Source organism: Lissotriton helveticus, chromosome 12, assembly GCF_964261635.1.
Source record: "Lissotriton helveticus chromosome 12, aLisHel1.1, whole genome shotgun sequence".
Lineage (NCBI taxonomy): Eukaryota > Metazoa > Chordata > Amphibia > Caudata > Salamandridae > Lissotriton > Lissotriton helveticus.
The window spans coordinates 672,887,804-672,910,198 of NC_136073.1; the positions used below are offsets into that span (position 1 = coordinate 672,887,804).

At 47.1% G+C, this 22,395-nt stretch overlaps 1 protein-coding gene across 1 annotated transcript in view; it reads right to left on the reverse strand.

Annotated features, from left to right (window-relative positions):
* Positions 1–22,395, reverse strand: part of EDC4 (enhancer of mRNA decapping 4) — a 734,765-nt gene that overhangs the window by 195,869 nt on the left and 516,501 nt on the right. Inside the window, exon 22 of the mRNA XM_078670461.1 lies at positions 3,785–3,965. Coding sequence (XP_078526587.1) covers positions 3,785–3,965 — 181 coding nt within the window. The remainder of the gene's footprint in view (positions 1–3,784; positions 3,966–22,395) is intronic.

Sequence of the window (22,395 nt, forward strand, 5' to 3'; positions counted from 1 at the left end):
GCCGCCGACAGATCTAATAAGATCAGGACGGCCTTCTTACCTTGGTCTAGGGCTGAGCGGATAGTTTCGGTAGTGAACAGGAGGGCCGATTCCGTGGAATGTTGGGTCCTGAAACCTGCTTGGTTGGGGTGCCATGCTTCACTATCTTCCAAGAAGCGTGTAAGCTGTTTGTTTACCATCGACTCTGTGATTTTACACATCAAGTAGGTTTGGGAGGAGGAGTTCTAGGTGGGGCAGGAGGGAGCAGAGAGATAGCACATAAGTGATGACAAGAGGATAAAGGCAGGAAGGTTGCAGAGTGGAGAAAGGGCACGAACGTACGAAATAAAGAAAAAAGGGAAGGCCACAAAGAAACTAGAGGTGCAATAGAAAAGAGAAAAAGAGCAGGAGAAACTAAATGGGCATTGTGCCCCGAAGGAAAGAGGTGAGAATGCATGCAAGAGATTGCAAATGAGCTAAAAGAGGAAAAACTTGGAAAAGAGTTTAAGAGAGAATGGAAAATAGGCAAAAAGACAGAAGCTGACAAAGTAAGCAAGACTGACAGTACAAGAGTGAATTGAAAATGGGCACAAAGGCAACAGCTGAGAAAGAAAATAAGAGTGACAGACAGTGCAAGAATGAAGTGAGAACAGGAGTGAGAAGTAGAGAGAGAAACATGAGGCCTTGGGGAGAGAAACATGAGGCCTAGGAGAGAGGTGAGAGACCGAAGCTGGGAGCCTCAGGGATATCTCGCAATGCAGCGGGCTTAGAAAGGGCCAAGACTGGTCGGTGCCTTCTTAATGGATGGTCCACACTGCGGTCATTAGGTATGTCTTTAAGGGGAGAGGAGGTTTGGTGGGGCAGGAGCGCGTGGCTGGGAAGCAAGTAAGAACATTGGACAAGGAAAAAGACAGGAAGGCCACAGAGGGGGGAAGGCCGCAAAAGGAGATATGAAGGGAGAAAGAGAAAAAGAGCAAGAGACACAAAATGGGCAAGAAGCACAAAAGGAAAAAAGTAGGAAAGGATGAAAGATAGCTGAGGGTCAAGAAGAGGTTAAACCTGGAAAAGAGTGCAAAACGTGAATGAAAAAAGACCAAAAAGCTGAGAAGGGAAGCAATCGTGCCAGTGCAAGAGTGAATGGAAAACAGGCAAAAAGCAAAAGCTGACACAGTGAAAGAGTGACAGTGCAAGAGTGAACTGAGAAAACAGGCAGAAAGGCGAAAAGAGGTCAGACGGTGAGAATGCAGAAAAAGCAGAGGAAGAGTGAAAAGTAGTAAGAAGAGCAGAGAGAGATACACGAGGCATAGGAGAGAGGTGAGAGACTGGGGCTAGTAGCCTCAGAATTGTGTCGCAATGGAGTAGGTTCCAAAGGACCCAGCCTAGTCGGAGGACCAGGCACAGGTGAGGTGGGCAAGAATCTACCTTCTTAATCCAATCTTTTCCCAAAAGCGAGGGTGCATTTTGATTCCCTGTACAAAGCTACAATACAGAATATGTTTGGATTCATCTTACTACTAGATGCCTCCGCAACCAAGCTCTCTAGAATTGGGTGCTGGGTAAGAAAGACTGGTTCGCCAAGGACAGGTCTATGGCATCTACCTACAAGGTAATGTACAGTTGGGGCTAAATATAGCTTAGACCAATGTACCATAAAATTGTTCCACCACCCTGTGTGGACTGATTTTGTGGAGGGGCAACGGGATGACAATATGATGTTAACAACCTCAGCCAGCAATTGAAACGAGCACCGGTGCCTCCACTCAATCTGCTCCAGGCATGACATTGAAGGCTGTGGAGATTAAGGTGCACTACCTGCCCTTCCAGATGGGAGAGGAAATTCACTTTGAGAGGCAGTGGAAGCAGGAGAACCAGGGAGAATAGCAGGGGCTCTGCCTATGACAGTCTTCTTAACCAGTACAAGGTCTGGCATGACTTGGGCCTGGTCTTGACACAGTTTCATCTATACTCAAGCAATTATGGATAGAGCAAGACATACATACTGAAGCTGAAAATTCCATATAAACCCAAATGAAGCCCAAGGACTCCCTGCAATGGAAATTGGAGGGCACGTGACATGTGAGCATGCTTACGATTGGCAAAGAGGTCCACTTGACGGATGTTCCACAGGGCGAACATGTCTCGACCCACCTCCGGGTGGAAACTCCACTCATGGTTGGAAAGAACCAGGCTATACAGTCTTGTGTTAAGATACCCTGCCAGATGACTGGTTACCTACCAGTGGAAAAGACAAGAACCCATACTTCCCTAGGATCATGTTTTCAGTCAAGATCTGGACAGAATGGCCATAAAGGGAGGGCAAGATGGCTTTCAGGTCCAGATTAACTGCCCATACCTCAAGCAGGATGTGCTGAACCTGCTCTCCTGGACACAAGAAGCTCCTTATTTCCAGTAAGTTCAGATGAGTACCCCTACCCTGAAAAGGATGTCACTGTCACTATGGTGCCACTGCTGGTGGAGTATCAAAGGAAAACCATGCATCAGGTTCTCCTCTGCCAATTACAAGAGCAAGTATGGTGCAGGGTACTGATCGTCCTCATGTTGGAACCACTCCAGGTGGAGGCAACACTGGAGAGCCCTCATGTGACAGTGTGCATTTGCGAGCAATAGAACGCTGGAAGACAGCAGTTCTAGCAGGCAGAGAACAGTCAATACGGGAACACAAGCCCTATCCCAAAACATCGGAATCACAGTCTGAATGTCACAAATCCTCTGAAGAGGGAAGGCCCTCAGGGATGTTGTATCCAGTACTGCCTGTATGACCAGGAGAAAGGAGGGCTCTACAAAAGACTTGGGAAGGTTGATTGAAAAGCCCAGATGGAAAAGCCCTGGTCAAACAGCAGAATGCTGAGACCTTCAAGTGGTCTGAAAGCAGCTGCGGCAAGGCCGCCTTGAGTGCTAATCTTTGCCTTGCGATAACACTGGGATTCCACACCTACACAGATGTGCCGCACCCACCACCTTAGTGACGATAGGGGTTCTATTGGTATTCCTGACAAGAGGACCGTGAACTGGCAGCAGGGTGGACCCTACCACGAATCGCAGGTATCTTCGATGCGACTGCTCAGGAAAGTGCTAATATCCTTCTGAGAAATGTTATTTTTCTGCAAACTGTAAACTAATTAGCTTCAGCTAAAAGCTGTAAAACTTGGGCAAAAATTACAGTTGGTATGGAATTTTGTTTTTAAAGTTCAAAGGAAAAGAGCACGTGCTGAGGCAGTTCAAATTCAAATTGCAACCACATGTAGATTACGTTTAAAATCTGTGTCTCTCAACAGAAAAAAGAACATGAATCAAAACAACAGCTAGATACCATCACCATGGAAGAAGACTGTGTATGCATAACTCCGCTGGTTTGTGAGATCACAAACCAGGTTTGGGCCTTAACTAGACATCAACAAAACATACTTTCTTGGCGTTCAAAAAAGAGAAAGGGATTCAAAAGTCCATAAGCTGATGAATAGTGTGCAGAGACAATTGGTAATATACTGCAGGAAATATCATTCTTTAACTAAATCTGCAAAAATATAGCTATTTCCCTTTATTCCATTAAAGAGATAATCCTGACTTGAATGATGCATAACAGTAAAATTACATGATTGTCCAATATCTCACATGCAGCTCCTTAAGTAAGAAAACACTAAAGGCCAGTCTCACATTACAGGAACTTACGATCCATCAGAGGTATTTTCAAACCAATGGATATAAATGGAGTTTTCTTAGTCTTATCAAATAACTTCATTTGGTTCTGCTAAAGAAGTTACTTAAATTCTGCGACAAAGGATACGTTCTTGTTCTTGCTGAGAATCCATCACTCTTTCCATGTGCCCCATAATGGAGCTTTGTACCGCATCCATATGTTCAGTAAGTCGCTGCATTAGCTCCAGCTGGTTCTGTCGCAACTCAGACAGCTCGTGTTGTTGGCTACGTAGTAGGGACGTCAGTTCCTCCTGAACCTCTGAGTTTTGCTGTGGGTAAAAAAAATTTGCAGTAACATTAGTAGAACAATTTTAATGTTCAGATCTATGGTGATCTCAACAAAAAAGGCTGTAAACTGGTAACACAAAGCCAGCCTTCTAATCAAATCAGTCAATAACACTGATATTTCCGTTCTTATTCTCATCTTGTCCCACCACCTCATCATTTCAGAGTAATTCAATCAACATTGTCTCCAAGTATTGAAAGCTGAAGATCCTGGATTTACTCATTTTCATCACATCACGTATCTCTAGATTAATATTTCCAGGTTGTAAGAGGCTGTCTAACGTTTAATGTTAGGAAGATTTATAAAGCGCTCGCTTGCCCAAAGGGCGTCAAGGCGCTAGCTGAGTAGGAAAACAGAATGAGAAGTGAAGATTCCTTACTGCCCCACCCATCCTCCCTGTTCTGTGAACTGATTTCTATGGATAAGGACTCCCTTCCAGGGCCCTAGTTTTGTGTACCAATGGTCAGTGTCTTGCATGGCTCTGCGCTTCCGACGTGGAAAGTCGTGTCAGAACTAACAAGCCCACAGGGGCGGCATTTAAGTAGACAGCGCAACATCATACTGGCGACCATGACTTCGACGACAGACATGGAGTCGACCGACGCAGAGGGGTACTCCTACAGAAAAATTCTCTGGATCCAGTCTGACGTCTGGGGGTAATTTCTTTAACTAATGTATGCGTCTTACACATACATCGTTACCGAAGGTAAGTAACTTGTTCATCTGAAAGAGACCATTAGTTATAGATTCTTTACTTTAGAATAGATACCCCAGCAACGTCAACCCTGGCGGTGGGTCCAGAAAGTCATGGAGAACAGAACGGCAAAAAAAGCTATCTCTCTAGACTTGGCTATCCAGGCAGTAATGTTTTGTGAACGTGTGCAGGGATGCCCACGTAGCTGCCTGGCAGATGTCAATCAACGGAACTCCATGCCCCAAAGCAGTAGAGGTGGCTGTCGCCCTGGTAGAGTGGCCGTGCAGTCCTACTGGAGGTAGATTTTGATGCATAGAACAACCCATCGTGCACGGCCCAAACTTTCTTGGCACTCACATAACCCACAAAGAGGTGATCTTCCACCTGGAAATATGTAGTGTGCTCAAGTTAGAAGGACAGTGCACGTTTTGGGTCCAGACGGTGGAGTATCTCCTCCTCTTTGGAAGGGTGCGCAGGAGGGAAGAAGGTGGGCAATGTAATGGTCTGACCTATCTGGAAAGAGGTAACCACTCTGGCCAGAAAAGAGGGCCTACTGTGAAGGACCACTTTGTCTGGATGAACTGCAAGAAAAGGAGGCTTGGAGGAAAGAGCCTGAAGCTCACTCAGTCTGCGAACAGATGTGATGGCAAGCAGGAAAGCGGTTTTCAAGGTAAGAAGACAAAAAGGACAATTATGTAGTAGCTCGAAGGGAGCACCCCTAAGGAAAGCAAGAACAAGATTCAAGTCCCACTGGGGCATTACGAAAGGAGAAGGAGGAAAGAGATGAATAATGCCCTTTAGAAATCGATTTACAATCGGAGACTTGAAAAGAGAAGGCTGATCAGGAAGGCGCAGAAAGGCAGAGATGGCCGAAAGGCAGCCTTTAAGAGTGCCCAGAGCAGAGTCCTGCTGGGCCAAAGATAGTATGTAGAGGAGAACCTCTGTAAGAGGGGCAGAAAGGAGATCCACAGCCTTTGCTGTGCACAAATGTATTCCATCTACAGGCATATACCGTTTTAGCGGAGGGACACCTGGCTGCCAAGATGACATTACAGATTTCAGGAGGAAGGTTGAAAGCGGTCAACTGTCGCCACTCAATCTCCACGCAAGGAGGTGGAGGTTGGACAGTTGCGGGTGGCGGACCGTCCCCTGCTGCTGTGACAGAAGATCCTACCGAAGAGGCAGTCTGATCAGAGGATTGATGGCGATGCTCAAGAGCTCGGGGCACAAGATTACTCATACCCAGTCCGAAGCCACAAGAATGACTTGGGTCCGGTCGTGCTTGACCTTGTTCAGCATTCTGTGCAGAAGTGGTACAGGCGCAAAGGCGTACAGGAGGCCGCATTCCACTTGCGATGAAAAACATCGCTGAGCGATTGCTGCCTTGGAAAGTCCAACTCCCAGAACTGCTGACATTGTGCATTCTCTACGGTGGCGAAAAGATCTAACCAAGTCTCACCCCACTGCCGAACGAGACCTTGCACCACCTCCAAGTGAAGACGCCATTTGTGATACATTATGCACCAGCGGCTGAGCTTGTCCGCTCTGGCGTTCAGGGAGCCTGCCAGATGTTTAACCACCATGGATATGCCCTGATGTTCCAGCCTTGTCCAAAGGCGACCATAAACATAGATTCCACAACCCCACCCCGCCCTGTTTGTTGCAGTACCACCTGGCAGTGGTGGTGTCTGTGAACACCTGCACTACTCGTTCTTTGACAAAAGGAAGGAATGTCTTCAGTGCAAGATGGATCGCGCGGAGCTCCAAAAGGTTGATATGGAGACTGGACTCTGCCGGAAACCAGAGACCCCTGATCTCCGCCTCTCCCAGGAGTGACACATCCTTCACTACTGTGAACTCTGGTTGGGGAAGGGAGAGGGATCTGACGCGGACGCAATCCTGGTTCGTGAGACACCACTGCAATTGACATGCAGTCCCCTCTGAGATCTGGACAACATCGGAAAGAATCCCCTGATTCTGCACCTACTGGAACTTCAGGTCCCACTGCAGAGTCCGCATATGCCACCTGGCATGATCCACCAGCAGGAGGCCATGAGGCCCAGCCGCCTCAGGGTTTTTCTCACAGAAATCTGAGATAGAGGCTGAAACATCGGTATCATAGCCCGAACATCCTGGACTCGCTGCTCGTGAGGATATGCCCAAAATTGCGCTGTATCCAGAACTGCTACGATGAAAAGGAGCTTCGGAGAGGGAATCAGGTGTGACTTCATCACGTTCATAGTGAACCCCAGAAAGTGCAGGAGAATCGCCGTAGTCTGGAGGCTGGAGACGACAGCCCGGGGCGAGCTGCGACCACCGCCATCACTTTCGTGAACACCCGAGGGGCACCGGTAAGGCCAAAGGGGAGCACAGTAAACTGAAAATGCTCGTGGCCTACCGTGAACCACAGGTAATGCCTGTGGGCTGGCAGGACGGGGATGTGGAAATAGGAGTCCTGCAAGTCCACCGCTACTAAACAGTCTCCATGATCGAGGGCAGACAGGACCTGCGCCAATGTGAGCATTTTGAACTTCTCCTTCCTGAGGACCCGATTTAGGGCCCTGAGGTCTCAGATAGGACGCAGGACTTTGTCCTTCTTGGATACAAGAAAGTAGTGGGAATTGCAACCATGACCTACTTTTGGCACAGGGACCCTTTCAATAGCTCACTTGGCCAAGAGAGCTGCAACTTGCTGGCGTAGAAGGGCCAAGTAGTGGTGCCACGGAGGGAGGGGTAGTCACGAAGGGGAGGAGGCAGCCCCTTCGGACTATCTGCAAAACCCACCTGTCAGATGTGTTTTGCTAGTGCGGGTACTGATGGCAAATCCTGCCGCCCACTGGCATCTAGAGACCCTGAAAGGTCAGACTAGGAGGGTTTGGAGGCTGCTGCAGGAGGGGCATGGGTGGACTGGCCCACCCGCTGGCCCCTAGACCCACGTCTCTGGGTCTCACGTCCACGGCCATGCAGAAGTTGGGTAGCTTGCATGGCCCAGTGTCCAGATTGGCTGGAACGTGGTGGGGGCACCCCTTCCGTAGTGATGAAAGGGGCAAAAGGAGCACTGCGTGGGACGAGAGGTAGCCGCGAGGCCCAAGGATCTGGTCATAGCTCTGGAATCCTTGAAGCACTCAAGCGCTGAGTCCGCCTTGTCACCGAACAGGCGACAGCCATCAAAGACCATTTCCAGAAGGGTGGATAGGACATCCCCAGAGAAACCAGAGATCCTGCTCCAGGCGTAGCGCCTCAAGGCTACTGAGGTGGAAACCGTTCTGCCCAGAGAGTCGGTGGTATCCAGCCCACACGAATGTTAAACTTAGCTGCGTCTTGACCCCCTGCCACTGCGTGGGTGAGAACGGCCCAGGCCTCCTCCAGGCACTGAGGCAGCACTCGCGCAACGTATCCCACACCGTATAGGTATAACGGATCAAGAGCCATGCAGTGTTCACCGACCGCAGCGCTTAGCTGGCAGAAGAAAACATCTTCCCAATGTGGTCCAGCTTCTTGGATTCCCTATCTGGGAGAGCAGTAGGGAATGTGCCCTTAGAAGACTAGGCTTAGACCACCAAGCTCTCGGGGGTAGGGTGTTGGGAGAGGAAAAGTGGGTCGCCCAGGGCCGGGCAGTGGCGTCAGGCATTCATCCTGTCCACAGGAGCCCCTGTGCTGGGCTGGGACCAAGTGCCTAGAAATAAGTCAGTGAAGGCTTAATTAAAAGGCAGCAGGGGCTCCGAAGAGGCCGCTTTCGGTTGAAGTACCTCTGTCAGGTGATTAGTCCTGACTTCCACCGTAGGAAGCTCAAGGGACAGGGCCTCAGCATCCCTATGCAACACCAGTGCGTATGAAGCTCCTTCCTCTGTAGCCACGGTAGGAGGGAAGAGCATGCCAAGGTCTGGGGATGTATCCAAACCACTGGCATCACCCAGTTCCTCTCACCAGTTTGGACCGTCAAGCTGGTCAGCTAAAGGGTCTACAGACCCCTCACAGTCCTCCTCACTCTCCTCTGGATGCCAATCAGGGCGATAGGGAACAGCAGGGATGAACAGCGCTACCAAAGTACCCTTTGCTGCCAGTACCAATGTTTGCGACGTAGGTCCTGCACCGTGTCCAAGTCAGGGGTGAGGCTGAGGTCGACGCCAGTTGAGGGCACAACCGATGTTGGGGGCGTCTTCACTGGAATTGGTGCCAAGGAAGGTACCGTGAGGTCGACTGTCGCCGATCCAGATATGGATCCTCAGGGGCCTCCTGGCGCCTGAGCCAGAGCTGCCAGCATCAAAAGCCCAGGGCCTCCTAACGAGTCGGCTGGGCCCGAAAGCACGCTGGCGGAGTCGGGCTGCCAAAAATGCTATGGAGCTCCTGCAAAGATTTCGGAATCATGGCCCGGCAGTCGGAGCGTGACTTTGGGTCGTGGTCGATTCCAGGCACCAGAGGCACACGTGGTGCAGATCCGTGACAGACATCAATTTGTGATAGGAGTCACAAGGTTTGAAGCCGGTCCGACGATATGACATCCTTCATGCTACCAGGAGTCGAAAGACTCAAAATAAGACATTGACAAAAGTCAAAAAAAGTTTTGTCAAAAAATGATTAAGGGGCAAGCTTCTCTCCGGATCTGTGGTGGCAGGCACGGAAAAAGAAGAACTGACTTCAGCACGCAGGGGCAGCGGCTAAGTAGAAACTGCGACATCATGCCGGCGACCAGGACGACAGATGCGTAGTTGACCGACGCCACCTACCGACGCACAGGGGTAGTGCTACAGAAAAATTCTCCGGATCCAGTCTGACACCTGGAGGTAATTTCTGAGGTAAGGAATCTATAAGTAATGGTCTCCTTCAGATACAGTTAACAAGTAGAGAAGAGCCTTGTCTTTAAGGCCTTTCTCAGTGCTAGAAGATTAGGAAGCAATGTAATATATAGAGGTAGATCATTCCATGCTTTACACGCTCAAAGCACAAAACTTCTGCCTCTCCAGTTGACATATTTGAATCTGGGAACTGTAAGTAGTTTGGCCGATGAAGAGCAAAGAGACATGCCCTGTGCAGATCAGGTAAACCTCTTCTTCTGGAAATCAGGGCCTATCCCGTGCAGTGCCTTAAATACCGTGCACAGGGCTTTAAATGTGACTCTCTGCCTTACAGGGAGCCAATGGAGTTTGGAAATAAATGTTGTGACCGAATGGTATTTGGAGATTTTATACAACAGCCAAGCAGCAGCATTTTGTTGGGTTTGCAGTTTGTTCAACACCTGCTGATGGGCGTTGAGATAAAGACCATTACAGTGATCAATCCTTGAGATTACAAGAGAGGATACCACGATTTTTGGAAAATTCCCTGGTAGGAAGGGAACAATTTTCCTGATCATTTTCAGGACAAAGAAAGCTGCGTCAGACACTGCATTGACTTGATCGATATAGTAGAGTCTGTTGCTAACCAAAACTCCCAGATTCCTAACTCAGTTAACTGGAGTTGGGAGTGGGCCCAGCTCAGAAGGTCATTAAATTAGAGGTACAAAAAGACGCCTGGACACTAAACTGCAGTACCTCGGTTTTAGATTAATTCAATTTGAGGCAGTTTCTTGCCATCCTGTGTCCCACTGCTTTCATGCAGTCACAGAAACACTGTGCCGCTCCTGTATCCTCTGTTAACAGATACAACAATTTGCGTCATCTGCATATGTAGTCAAAGCAAAGACAAATGATCTGATGAGTTCAGCAAGAGGAGTGACATGAATGTTGAATAGGAGAGGACTAATAGAGGTTCCTTGGGGAATTCTGACCGATTGCACTCGGCCTGAAAGTAATGAGTTCAATAACTTCCAAGCTGACCTAGTCACACCAATCCCAATCATCCTCCTCATTGGCAGCCCATGATTAACCGTATCAAAGGCTGCCAATAGGTCGAGCAGTAACAGTGCAGCTCGGCCGCCCTGGTCAAAGGTTGCCCTAATCTCCTCAGTCGCCTTAATAAGTGCGGTCTGAGTGCTATGAACAGCACAAAAGTCAAATCTGGTGGTGTCCAAAAGATTGTTGGCGTTGATGTAAGTTCCAACTGAATATTTACCACTTTTTCCAGAATCTTGGCTGGCAGTGGGAAGCAGAAACAGGACAGTAACTATTAGGAATGTCTGGGTCTAGAGAGGACTTTTGATGAGGTAGCACCATTGCCTTCTTCCTAGCCGAGAGAAAAGATCTTGAAAGGAGCACGAGTTGTAAGCTCCCGGCCAAGTTGATGGCAATGGTTTAGGCTACTAAACTAGCCACTGAAGGGGGACAAGGATTGTCTGGCGGACCTGAACTAGCGGCCTTAATCAGCTTGGTAACTTCAGCAGTAGTAGGTGAATAAAAGGAGCTGATCTCAAGTCCAGAACTGGAAACCAATGAGAAAGATTTGGCCACCGAGGTAGCAGAAGAAAGAGATGAGAAGGTGTTAAAACCATCCTCAACCTTAAAACTAAAGGCAGTGGCCACAGAATTACAGAAGGAATGACTCAATTCTTTGGGTAGGGGAGCAGAAAAGGAAGTTAGTTTTTGACAGTAGAAAATAGTTCCTCAGTGAAATTAGCTGCAAGCTCTAGGTTACTGGTGAAACGGGCAGGTGGCTCACGATCTTTGTTCTTTCGCTCCCAGATTTTCATTTAATCTGTTGTCCTTGTATTTTTCTTTATTATTTTATTATGCTTTCCTCGTTTACCTATCACACATTACCTAGGCACCTGTATATGTCTACGTCTGTAGCACACCTTATATAAAAAAAAAATCCAGCTGATGTCTGTAGTCTCGGTACATGAGCATGAACCTACTCTGGACGTTTTCTGTGGACCTTTCTCTACTATGACTCTCAACACAGGCGCCTGACCGGCTTCACCTCAAAACTCTTAATGGTATCCACCTCCCTTTTTCTTATTTAATGCACTTTCTATTCGTTCACTCGGGTGAAGACACTGAAATTTCTCTTTCTAGTATTATATGTTTGTATTAACTTTCGTGCTACCAGGGGAGGCAAGCTTGGTTTCTAATTGATCCTTATTTTCTTTCTAGTTGATACGGAGCTCCTGATTTGAGAAGTGCGCATTCGGCACGAAGCCCATTTCTATATTTGTATGTATCACATTCTCCCCCCCACCTTAGTGCTCCCCCAGTGCTTCCCCCAGATTACAGATTAGTGGAGTAGTGTGGCTCACTGGTTAGAGGCAGCAGGCCTGAGAGCAGAAGTCAGCCTGGGACCAGGGTTCAATTCCCGACGCGGCAGGGTCGTGGACCTTGGTCAGCGGACTTGATAATTCTCGCTTCGGTGCTTACTCTAATCAGGGGATCTACCAGTGCCCTGAGGAAGGTGATGGCTACTCGCTAGCCTAGCACCGAAACACGTGTCTGCACCATGCAAGACAGAAACCACAGGACAGCATACACCTGAAAGCACCGATTGGGTGCACTGCTACCCACATACCACTATTACTTTATAATTATGTTTGGTTTCTGCCTTATATGTATTGTTCTTGTGTGTAATCTGTTTTATTGGATATGTGAGAATGTGGAATGTATGAGATGGTAAGGCTGTTGGAAATATATGTTCATGTGTTTGTTTTTTCTATTTTAATAGAGCTCTAACTTTGCGGGATGGGAGATTTTGTATGTTTGTCTATGCATTTAATCATTTAATGTTCAATTGCTTTACATGTTTATAGCATATTTTGTATGTTATTCTTCTCACTCCATATTTAATAACAAGAAGTCAAAAAGATAAATAAGTATAATAATAAAACAATTCTTTTGTATTCCACATCTTTGAATTACGCTCCTATTTTCAAATCCACTGTTATTTGTTTTTCTTTCTGTGTATTAACTGATGTTTGGAATTTTTTAGTGTATGTTTTTCTCCCCTGGACGAATTGAATCTTTTCCCTTATCAATTAGAGATGTAGTTACGTCCTATTAGTATCCTTTGGCAGGTGACACTTTACCCCCTTGCCCCCTAGGGTGGGTTATCTTCTAGTGTTGTTCACTTTGGACCCACTTTATAAATCTGTATGAGCATATTCATAATACCTGTGTGTGTAAGTAACATTATGTACACATGCAAATTCATACTAGTGACTCCGAAATTTAAATCTGCACTTATGAATGGATTTGCTCATACCTAGAATCATACCAGGATCCAGTGACCAATTGTTTGATGTCACACGTCTTTCCGAATCTCCGGTGGTGAAGTACCTGTGGTTGTTACAGACAGTCTAGCTTATCCGTTTGAAATATTTTACTCATGGGTAGAATTTGCACAGTTGAGACGGATACTGAGTTTTCCAAACACAATTGAGAATGCCTGCTAATTATGCATCTTTATGAAAACCAGGAGATCCCTTTATGTTGCCACAGACATATACAATGGTTCTTTGGGTAATTACCACATATACAATGGCAAACCCTATGCACACACTTGACGAGTAGAAAACGGATACAATGTCCTGATGTAAGAATTCAAAAATGCAGAGAAACAACAGTAATATGCAACTAAAATATATAAGTAATTGAATGTCAATAAAGAAGTCTTGGTCTCCTTGTTTTATTCCAACACAGCATGTGAACAACTCACATGGATCGCAGCAAAGCTGCAGAGGAACTTTTTGATAATCTAGCTAAAGGCATGTCCACCACAACTGCCACCACCAGTACTAACCCTCCACGGAAGGAAGGCCTTAGAGACAAGTTTATAAAACTTGAACGTCTTAAGAAACAGGAGAATGCGAAGTGGTGGGACGGCACCACTCTCAAACAATACTTGAGATTAAAAAGAATACCCAGGGGCCTCAGAGGTCAAATCTTTCCCACTTACGACAACTTAGATGCAGACCTTATGTCTAAGTGGGAAGATTCACTCACAGCAAACTCAATGACCCTCATAGATATTTTAATAGAAAGTTCGGACCGCAAAGTTACTAAGTTACAAGCAGATATTGCTGTGGTCGAACAAGAAATCAAAGACTTAAATATCCCTGAAGCTACAATGAAGAACTATGATATCCTGGATGATATTCTTCTCAAGCAGCAAAATGACATTAAGAATAGGAAAGCTAGACAGATTAAACGAGATGAAAATGACTACCAACAGGGCAGGGTATTCACCTAAGCCAGCAAATATGATCCACTCATTCCCAACAATCAGACCAGAAATGTGAATATTCAATCCACAACAGGAGCCAGTTCAGTCTCGTCCAGCAATGCTTCTATCAGCAGTGCGGGACTTAGCAGTGAGGAACCAGAAACCCTAGCCGCAGGCAGTGTGGCGACTTTTTCTCAGGAGGTCCAGAGAATCAGGAGAGGCAACCGGTTCCCAGTCCAGAGAGATCCACCCGATCCAAAACCCGTAGGGGTAGGAGATCAAAGGACAGTGTACAGAGACAAGTTAAGATCAGGCACGAACAGGAACTGAACACAAATAGCCAGACAGAAGTACAAGTAATCAACCTCTCCTCACAAGAACTGACACCTAACATGATATCACTGTTAAGCAAAGGTTTGAGTTTTAATCCTTTTGCCACTGGCGATCTCTGTAAACTTAAAATAGATTTATTTAAGTTTATTAGAAACCTAAAGTTAAAGAAACATTTTTCTGACAAAACCAATACTGATGTGGGTAAAAAGAATATTCCTGTCCTTGCCAATACAGAAGAATTTTTGTCAATAAAAGATGTACAAGCTACACATTTACTCTTGTCTATTACTGATATGGAAGATTCACCATACGACATGGATAGACTTTTAATGGAGCTCGACATAGACCCAGATTATAGCGTATCGAGTGGCTTGAAAAGCAAATCTAGATGGGTACCTACACTTTCAGGGGGGAATGCAATAGATCAGTTTCACAAGAGAGTACTAGAAGATATTGAACGAATTAACACCTGCAATGCAGCAAAATCTTTCAAGTATCTAGACAACCTGACAATCGGAGAACGAGACGCCTTAACTTCTCTCAGTAGCAATGCACATATTGTCATCAAAGAGGCCGACAAAGGCGGTAACGTTGTAATAATGGACAAAACTGATTACGAGGGAGAAATTCATAGTCAACTAGCTGACGCTACTTGCTATGAATCAATATCATCTAATCCAATAGGTCCTTTGACAATCAAAATTAACGAGAAACTATTGCTGTGGAAACAATCGGGTCTATTAAATGACCAGGAATACCTTTATCTCAAAATTTTCCGACCAACATACCCATGGCTTTACACACTCCCCAAGGTACATAAGAACCAACCCTTCCCTCCGGGTAGACCAATAGTCTCGGGCATAGGGGGTCCTACCGAGAGGATGGCAGAATACATTGATCTCTTTCTAGGACCCTTAGTACATAATCTTCCTTCATATATACAAGATTCCAGACACATTCTGAGCATTCTGTCTGATATCCATTGGCAACCGGACACATTTCTTGTAACTATGGACGTTGTGTCCCTATACACTAGCATTAATATTGATTTGGGACTACTGGCTATGAATAGGTGTTTGGGGAACAGACCAGCTTCACTGTACCAACATACTGCGATGTTATCAGAAATGATGGAACTTGTGTTGAATAATAACTTTTTCATGTTTGACAAGAAATGGTATCGCCAAAAGAAGGGAGTAGCGATGGGATCGAAATTTTCCCCGTCGTTTGCTAACCTTTTCATGGGCAACCTGGAATCGGATCTTATCTGGGGTGATAAGGGCTCCCAATATATTGACTTCATAATTTTCTGGGGACGCTACATAGATGACTGCATTCTCCTATGGTCAGGCACAGAAGAACTACTTATGGAATTCTTTAATTATCTGAATAACAACACTTGGGAAATTAAATTTACCATGACACATAGTCAAACCAGAATTGAATTTTTGGATATAGAACTATATGTGGTAGGCAACACCTTACATAGCAAGCTCTTTAGAAAATCCACCTCATGTAACTCTATATTACATGCTGACAGCTCTCATCCTCCGCACCAGGTAAAGTCTATACCGTATGGTGAATTCTTAAGAGCCAGAAGGCTCTGCAGTGAAGAATCCCAATTCAAAGACTGCGTAGACGACATGAAAAACAGGTTCTCCAAAAGAGGTTACACTAGTAACGCGATCAGACAAGCAGAAAGGAGAATCAACAAAACTGTAAGAACAGACATGCTACAACCTAGAACACAACCTCAGCTCATAAACAACTCAATCAGGTTGATCACTGAATTTAATTCTCTCCACCACACTTTGAGAAAAAGCATGACGAAACACTGGGGAATACTTAAGAATGACAAATCCTTAATTCCATTTATCACAGACAGGCCCCAGATTTGCTACAGGAGAGGTAACACCCTCAGAAATAGATTGAGTCCCACTGTACCCCATGGTCTACAGGCAACAGATTGGCTCTCCTCCAAAAGCAAGGGTTTTTACAAATGTGGATTCTGTGCCATGTGTAGGTGGGCCAAACATAAGACAACACAATTTTCTAATCCCAAAGGTGAATGTTTCTCTATAAACACTAACATCAACTGTCTAACTAAATACGTGGTGTACATTATACAATGTAAATGTGGTAAACAGTACGTTGGAAGCACCATACGTGCCCTCAAAGACAGGATCTCGGAACATATGAGGGCCATAATTAAACAAGATCCCAGATACCCTGTAGCATTGCACGTGGCAAGTTGCCAGAACTCTGAGAATGAGAAAGTTGTCTCCTTCTTTGGCATTGATGTAGTAAACCTAGGGATCAGAGGAGGCAACAGGGAACTAAAACTGCGACGCACGGAGGCCATGTGGATCATGAAAATGTACGCAGTCGGCTTAGGCCTCAACTTTGATTCAGAGCTTCAATTCTTCTTAGGTGACTGAATTCCTAACTAGATGTAAGGTAAGATAGAGGAATTCACTAAGTACGAAACATAATAACTATGACATAATGGATGAAGCATACTGAGTTATTGGACTTATACTGAATTTGTCATTTGTCATAGTGAATTTACCCTGTACCAACACACAATAATTCAGATAACAATAGATGGAATATTCTGCTGTATTAACGTAATTTGCTGTTTGTCATAGTAGTATCTACTAGGTTTCTAGTTCAACACATGTTTGTCTTTGCACTATATGAATATGTTAACCATAAGCACAACCACTGTACATCCCGTCAGATGCATTTGGATGATATGATACTTATAATCATAATTACCAATGACACTTGTAGATTGTAAGAGAGGTTGGGAGGAGATCATTTCACGTTTCTCTACCACCGCTGCGAGAGCATGCGAGATAGTTGCAACATCTTCACAAGCGTGTTCACAAATTTTGGAGTAACCGATTTGGATTAGTGCACTGAGCATGTCATTCACCAGCACTATACGTCGGATAACTATCACCTACCGCAATTTGCGGATTGACACGTATTTCTTTTTCTTTTCTCTATATGGAGTACTACATTTAATTCCCAAGCAAATGTGAAACTCCGAATATGAGAAGTTTCCCTCTCACTACATCTATCACTTTAAATTTAGCTAACACGGATGACGTTTTCGCCACCAGTGGGCGGGACGCTACTTAAACCGGGTTCACTTCCGGGTCACGTGTTCGCACTTCGAACGAGGAGACCCGGGAGAAGAGAGAAGCAGCAAGACGTCTACAGGTAACGCGACCGCGGGGTTTCTAGCCGGTGACATGATATGTCTGGCCAAGTATGATGGCTGGGAGGTTTCTAACCCGCCTGTCCGGATTGTTTGTCTTACAGACACCAAGTCCGGAACAGGCTACGGAATCATTCGCAATAATTGAGGCACATCGTCTTTACAGGTAGGCTGCCTGAATCGGAATTCTAAACGGAATGTCGAGTAACATGCTTGGTGCCAACACACCTATAAGTCAGTCTAACACCCTGCACGTGTATCACTTTTCAGACACTAAGTGATCGAGAAATACACCTTCCCCCGGGCAACCCAGAACAAGCGCACTACGCTTACAAGGTAATTTAAATATGCCCTATGTATATTGACCGTCTATGTAATATTAGTAGAAGTCTGCATATACAAAACTCTAATCAATTTAAAATAGAATACGACGTGAATATATCAGATGAAGCTACAGTAAAGTTTTTAAGTTTGCCATCAGCCTCAACTTATCGTGATCTAGGAAACTGATATATTAACACATCAGGAGATGTTACGATGTTGTTTAGCATGCATACAATTGGTACGGTTTCGTTCCTCTCACTAGAGGGCAGCCAGATTAATAAGGCACCAATTAAGTCACTAGCCCTAACGAGAATCATATTCAGCACTTCTAATTCCCCTCCTTAAATACGGGGACATATATAACTCCATATTCTTTAACTTTATTGCAGCGACTATACCACATTTTTCAATTACGTTTTGGATGGTCTTGGGCCCTTCCGGGTCGGAAGTATCACCGGAAGAGCGGTGAGCTTTCCGTTCTCTTATTATTTTTTATTTCTTGTCGCTACTAAATGCATATCCTGATTTTAGTGACGCGAACAAAACACAACGGTTCAGCGATCTACTAGAACTAACCTTAATAAGTGCTCAGTCGAATGATCAGTCTATAACAATAGATATCCTCATAGATCTAACTTTTCGACCTCTCTTTCTTTCTATCCCCCCTTCTTTCCCGTTGTCTTCCCTCTCTTGTTTCTTAAAATCTACTCATATCTATCGATCACGACAGGCCTTATGGTCCAATACACAACCAATGGAGGTATGTGTCGGAATTTTCATATGCTATGTCACCGAGCACATATTACACGCATGATACCTCACACTCGGCATAGACTTTAGTGCAGCACGGCACCATGCACAACTTTGGATACTATAGTAGATGATATACATGTGTGAATTCACTCTATCGATTAGGGTGCCTAAGTGCACAACGGTTCACCCCAATTGCATGGTATGTACGAGCATATTATGAGCACCATAGCACACTTAAGGATGTTTTCCCGGGGGGCGTGGCTAGCCGAGCAGCGAAATGGCCGCTCTGTGAGTGAGCTCCGCCGGCTACAATAATTAATCCTGCATTTATCCTTATCCTGGTGCCTGCGGACCCAAAATACTCCGAGGGTCGCCGTCGGACACCCTGGGGATCCTTCGACTACAGTTTGGGGCACATAGCTGACGATCCTGCGGAGCGGCAGCCGTCTGGACATTTGCCGACCTGTGCGCCCGCTCTGCTCCTCGCCGGAAGTGCCTGACTCTGGGCATTGCGCGGCACTGCAGACCGCGGCTTCGGAGGCCCCCGGAGAGCCGGCGAGCGGTGCCGTGTGCCATCACCTGCAGCGAGGATACCGCCGCCTCTGATACCGGTGAGCCCCGGCAGTACTTGAGAAGAGGTCTAGCTACTACCGCACTGCGCCTTGCGGAGAGAAGTCAGCGCTCTCACCCTAGCTGAGAAGCCTGTCGGGGCGCCGCACATCGCTCAGCCGTTCGCCCGGAGTGGCGGTGAACTGTGGGGGGCCCCCCGGGTCTCGGCTGCGAGGTGGTGTCTGCAGGCGCACCGCTTCTTGACAGGTTGGGGGACAGAGCGGAGCGACCCTGCGGCGAGGCGGGAACTGATCGAGTATCTACCCGCTGCGCCTTTATGCTGCACCACGTCGACTGCTGTCGGTGGCTAAACACAGAGCGCCACTTGCGCTTTTATTTACCTGGCCTGCTGGATTCCCGGGGTCTCGATCAAACCTCTGATACCAGTGACTGCTTGGACGACACGAGGTCTTGCTAGTGGGATTCCGGCGCCCGCCATTTTGTGACTTGGTGCTGCCCTGATTTGCGCGCTGCAGCTCCTAAGAGCCGCTGGTCAGCCTCGCCATTAATACTTACTACTTGGCCGATACATAACTCTCCCTCAGATTAGACTGACTCAATTTGTCATACTACGAGCTACTGCACGACAGGTCTGCGGTGGGGCGCGCAGCGACGCTACTCCTACGTGGCGCTAGAGGCATACTCCAGGCTTCAGAGATGGGGAAAAACGAAGCCAGGCAACCCAAAATCAACTTTGACAGCAAACGACCTCCGAAAACCCAAGCGGCTGAGATGGATGGCGGCGAGTCGTCATCGCATGGCGCACCTTCTGACATAGACTTTGGGGCACTTATCATGGAGGTGAGGTCCAGCTTAAAGAGTATCGACGCAAAACTGGATACCATGTCATCACAGCTAGAATCTGTGAAAACTAAAGTGGACGCCCACGAAACCAGACTGGACTGCCTAGAAAACAGGCAAACTGAATGCTGCGAATTCCAACAGCAGGCCAAGCAACACATTACTTCCCTGGAACAGGAAATAGGTAACCTTCGCGCCAAGGCTGATGACTTGGAAGCACGTTCCAGAAGGTCCAACGTCCGCATTACGGGTATTCCGGAGACGACCAACATTAGCAAAATGGAGACGTTTGTGGCAGACCTCCTACATGAACTATTCGACCCACACTTGTCCCCAGTCTTCACAGTTGAGAGGGCGCACAGGTCGCTTGGAAAGAAACCTCCGCCGGGTGCCCCACCTCGCCCGATCCTGGCTAAATTGCTCAATTACCAGGATAGAGACCTCATCCTGCGCTTGGCGAGAGAGAAGGGTAGGATCACACATCAAGGGAACAATATCTCCTTCTACCCGGACTTTACCCCCCTGGTACAAGCGGCCCGCAAGGAGTTCCAGCCGGCGAAAAAGGTGCTGCTGCAGGCTGGAGTGCCCTACTCTCTGCTCTATCCGGCGAAATTGAAGGTACAGCATGACAATACTTCACACTTCTTTACTGACGCCAAGTCTGCGCTCAAGTTTGCCAAGCATATCTGTGCTGGGGCCAGAAGGAAATCACCACGACTGGAGGAGGCTTCGGACCACCTTAGTGACAATGACTGAGGGGGCTGCTGCTGTGAATTTGTGTAACTGCACCTCAACCCCCATTCGTACCTCATGTGGGCGTCTGGATACTCCTTGTGCCCATGGTTGTTACATCTGAACTGAGTAAGTGGGGATGGGTCACTGGAGACGCCACGGGTGCCAAGCTGAGGCTGCTGACTCCATGTGCTCTTTGAGATTATAGTTACATATGGGTTTTGTAGACCCTGGGGTGGGGGCACTGCTAGGACCCAGGAGAATTCCAATTTGTGTGTAGCCACCCCGTTCACACGGGGGTGTACGCTGGGCGCGCCACGCCTCATGGGGTGCCTCCCATTGTTACTGATGTTGGGGTTTTTGCACGCACTGCGTGCCTGCTTTTGGGGTATGTCACGACCTGATTGGGGGGTTGCTGAGGGTGGAGGGTGGAGGGGGGTGTTTATGAAGTTGCAAGTTCTAGTTCTAATAAGGTGCACTGTATTTTTACCTCGTACTACCTGTTTGCACATTGGATTGCTGGTCACGATGAGTGGGCGGCCTTGTGTCTCTGGGAGATGGGGACAATGGGAGATAGATCGGACTATACATCACCTACTAGATGGGGGGAATTAAGCTCTGGACTTGGAACATTAGAGGCCTTGGTGATTACAAGAAAGCCCGCCTGATGCATGGTATACTGTCGAGGCACAAGGTGGACATTTGCTTCTTGCAGGAAACTCATCTTAATACGACCCCCTCACCCAGATTGAAAAACTCCCGATGGGCGCATGTATACTCTGCCATTTATTCTAACTATGCGAGGGGTGTGGCTATACTTATCCGCAGAGGATTGGATTGGCGGGAACACGCTCACGTGCAGGATGTGGAGGGGAGATATGTTATACTGCATGGTTCGTTGCAAGGGCGGCCTATTGTGTTGGCTGCGATTTATGGTCCGAATGTAGACGATCCTGAATTTTTCCGGGGTGTTTGGGCGGAGATTGCGTTGCTAGACTGCCAATCGGTTGTGTTGGGTGGTGATTTCAATATTGTGCTGAATGATGACATGGATCGCAGGGGTGTGAGCAGACCACTGCATGCTAAAGCCCGTCAAGCAGTCTTGGATGTGATGAGTGAGGGAAGACTTTCGGATGTGTGGAGAGCTAGACATCCGGATGTCAAAGTGGGGACCTGCTATACTTGCCACAAAGCTGCTTGGTCTAGGCTAGACTTCTGGCTAGTGTCTCCTGAGGTTGCAACGTGGGTGTCGAGTGTTGATATCCTAGCTAGGTCACTGTCGGATCATGCCCCGTGTATGTTGGAGCTGCACCCACCAGACACTATTCACAGGGCGTTCACATGGCGCCTTCCACCACACGCGCTCACGGACCCAGTGTTTGTTGAGGAGATCAGAGAAGACATTATTCAATATTTTGCTGATAATGCTGGGTCAGTCTCCACTAAGGCCATCGAATGGGACGCCTTTAAGGCTGTGATCAGAGGCCAGTGCATTGCACGAAAGGTGGGCGTACTGCGCGCCATCAGGGACACGTTGGCTAAACTGGAGGGAGAGCTGAGAGACCTAGATACTGCCTTTAGCACTGACCCGTCCTTAGAAACTGCTGGGACTCTAAAAACCAAGCTGCTAGCCTTTACTGAGGAGGCGGAGCGGGAGGTCCGATTCCTGGGAAAGCAGGCGGAGGCGCGCAGATATGGGGAGGGGGACAGGCCGAGCAGGACCCTTGCTAGGTTGATAGCTCCTCGTACGCAGTCCAACTACATTCACACCATATATGACAAGGAGGGGACCCTTGCGGTGGGCCAGGAGGCAGTGTTAGGCGCTTTCGCTGATTTCTACGCATCCCTCTACAC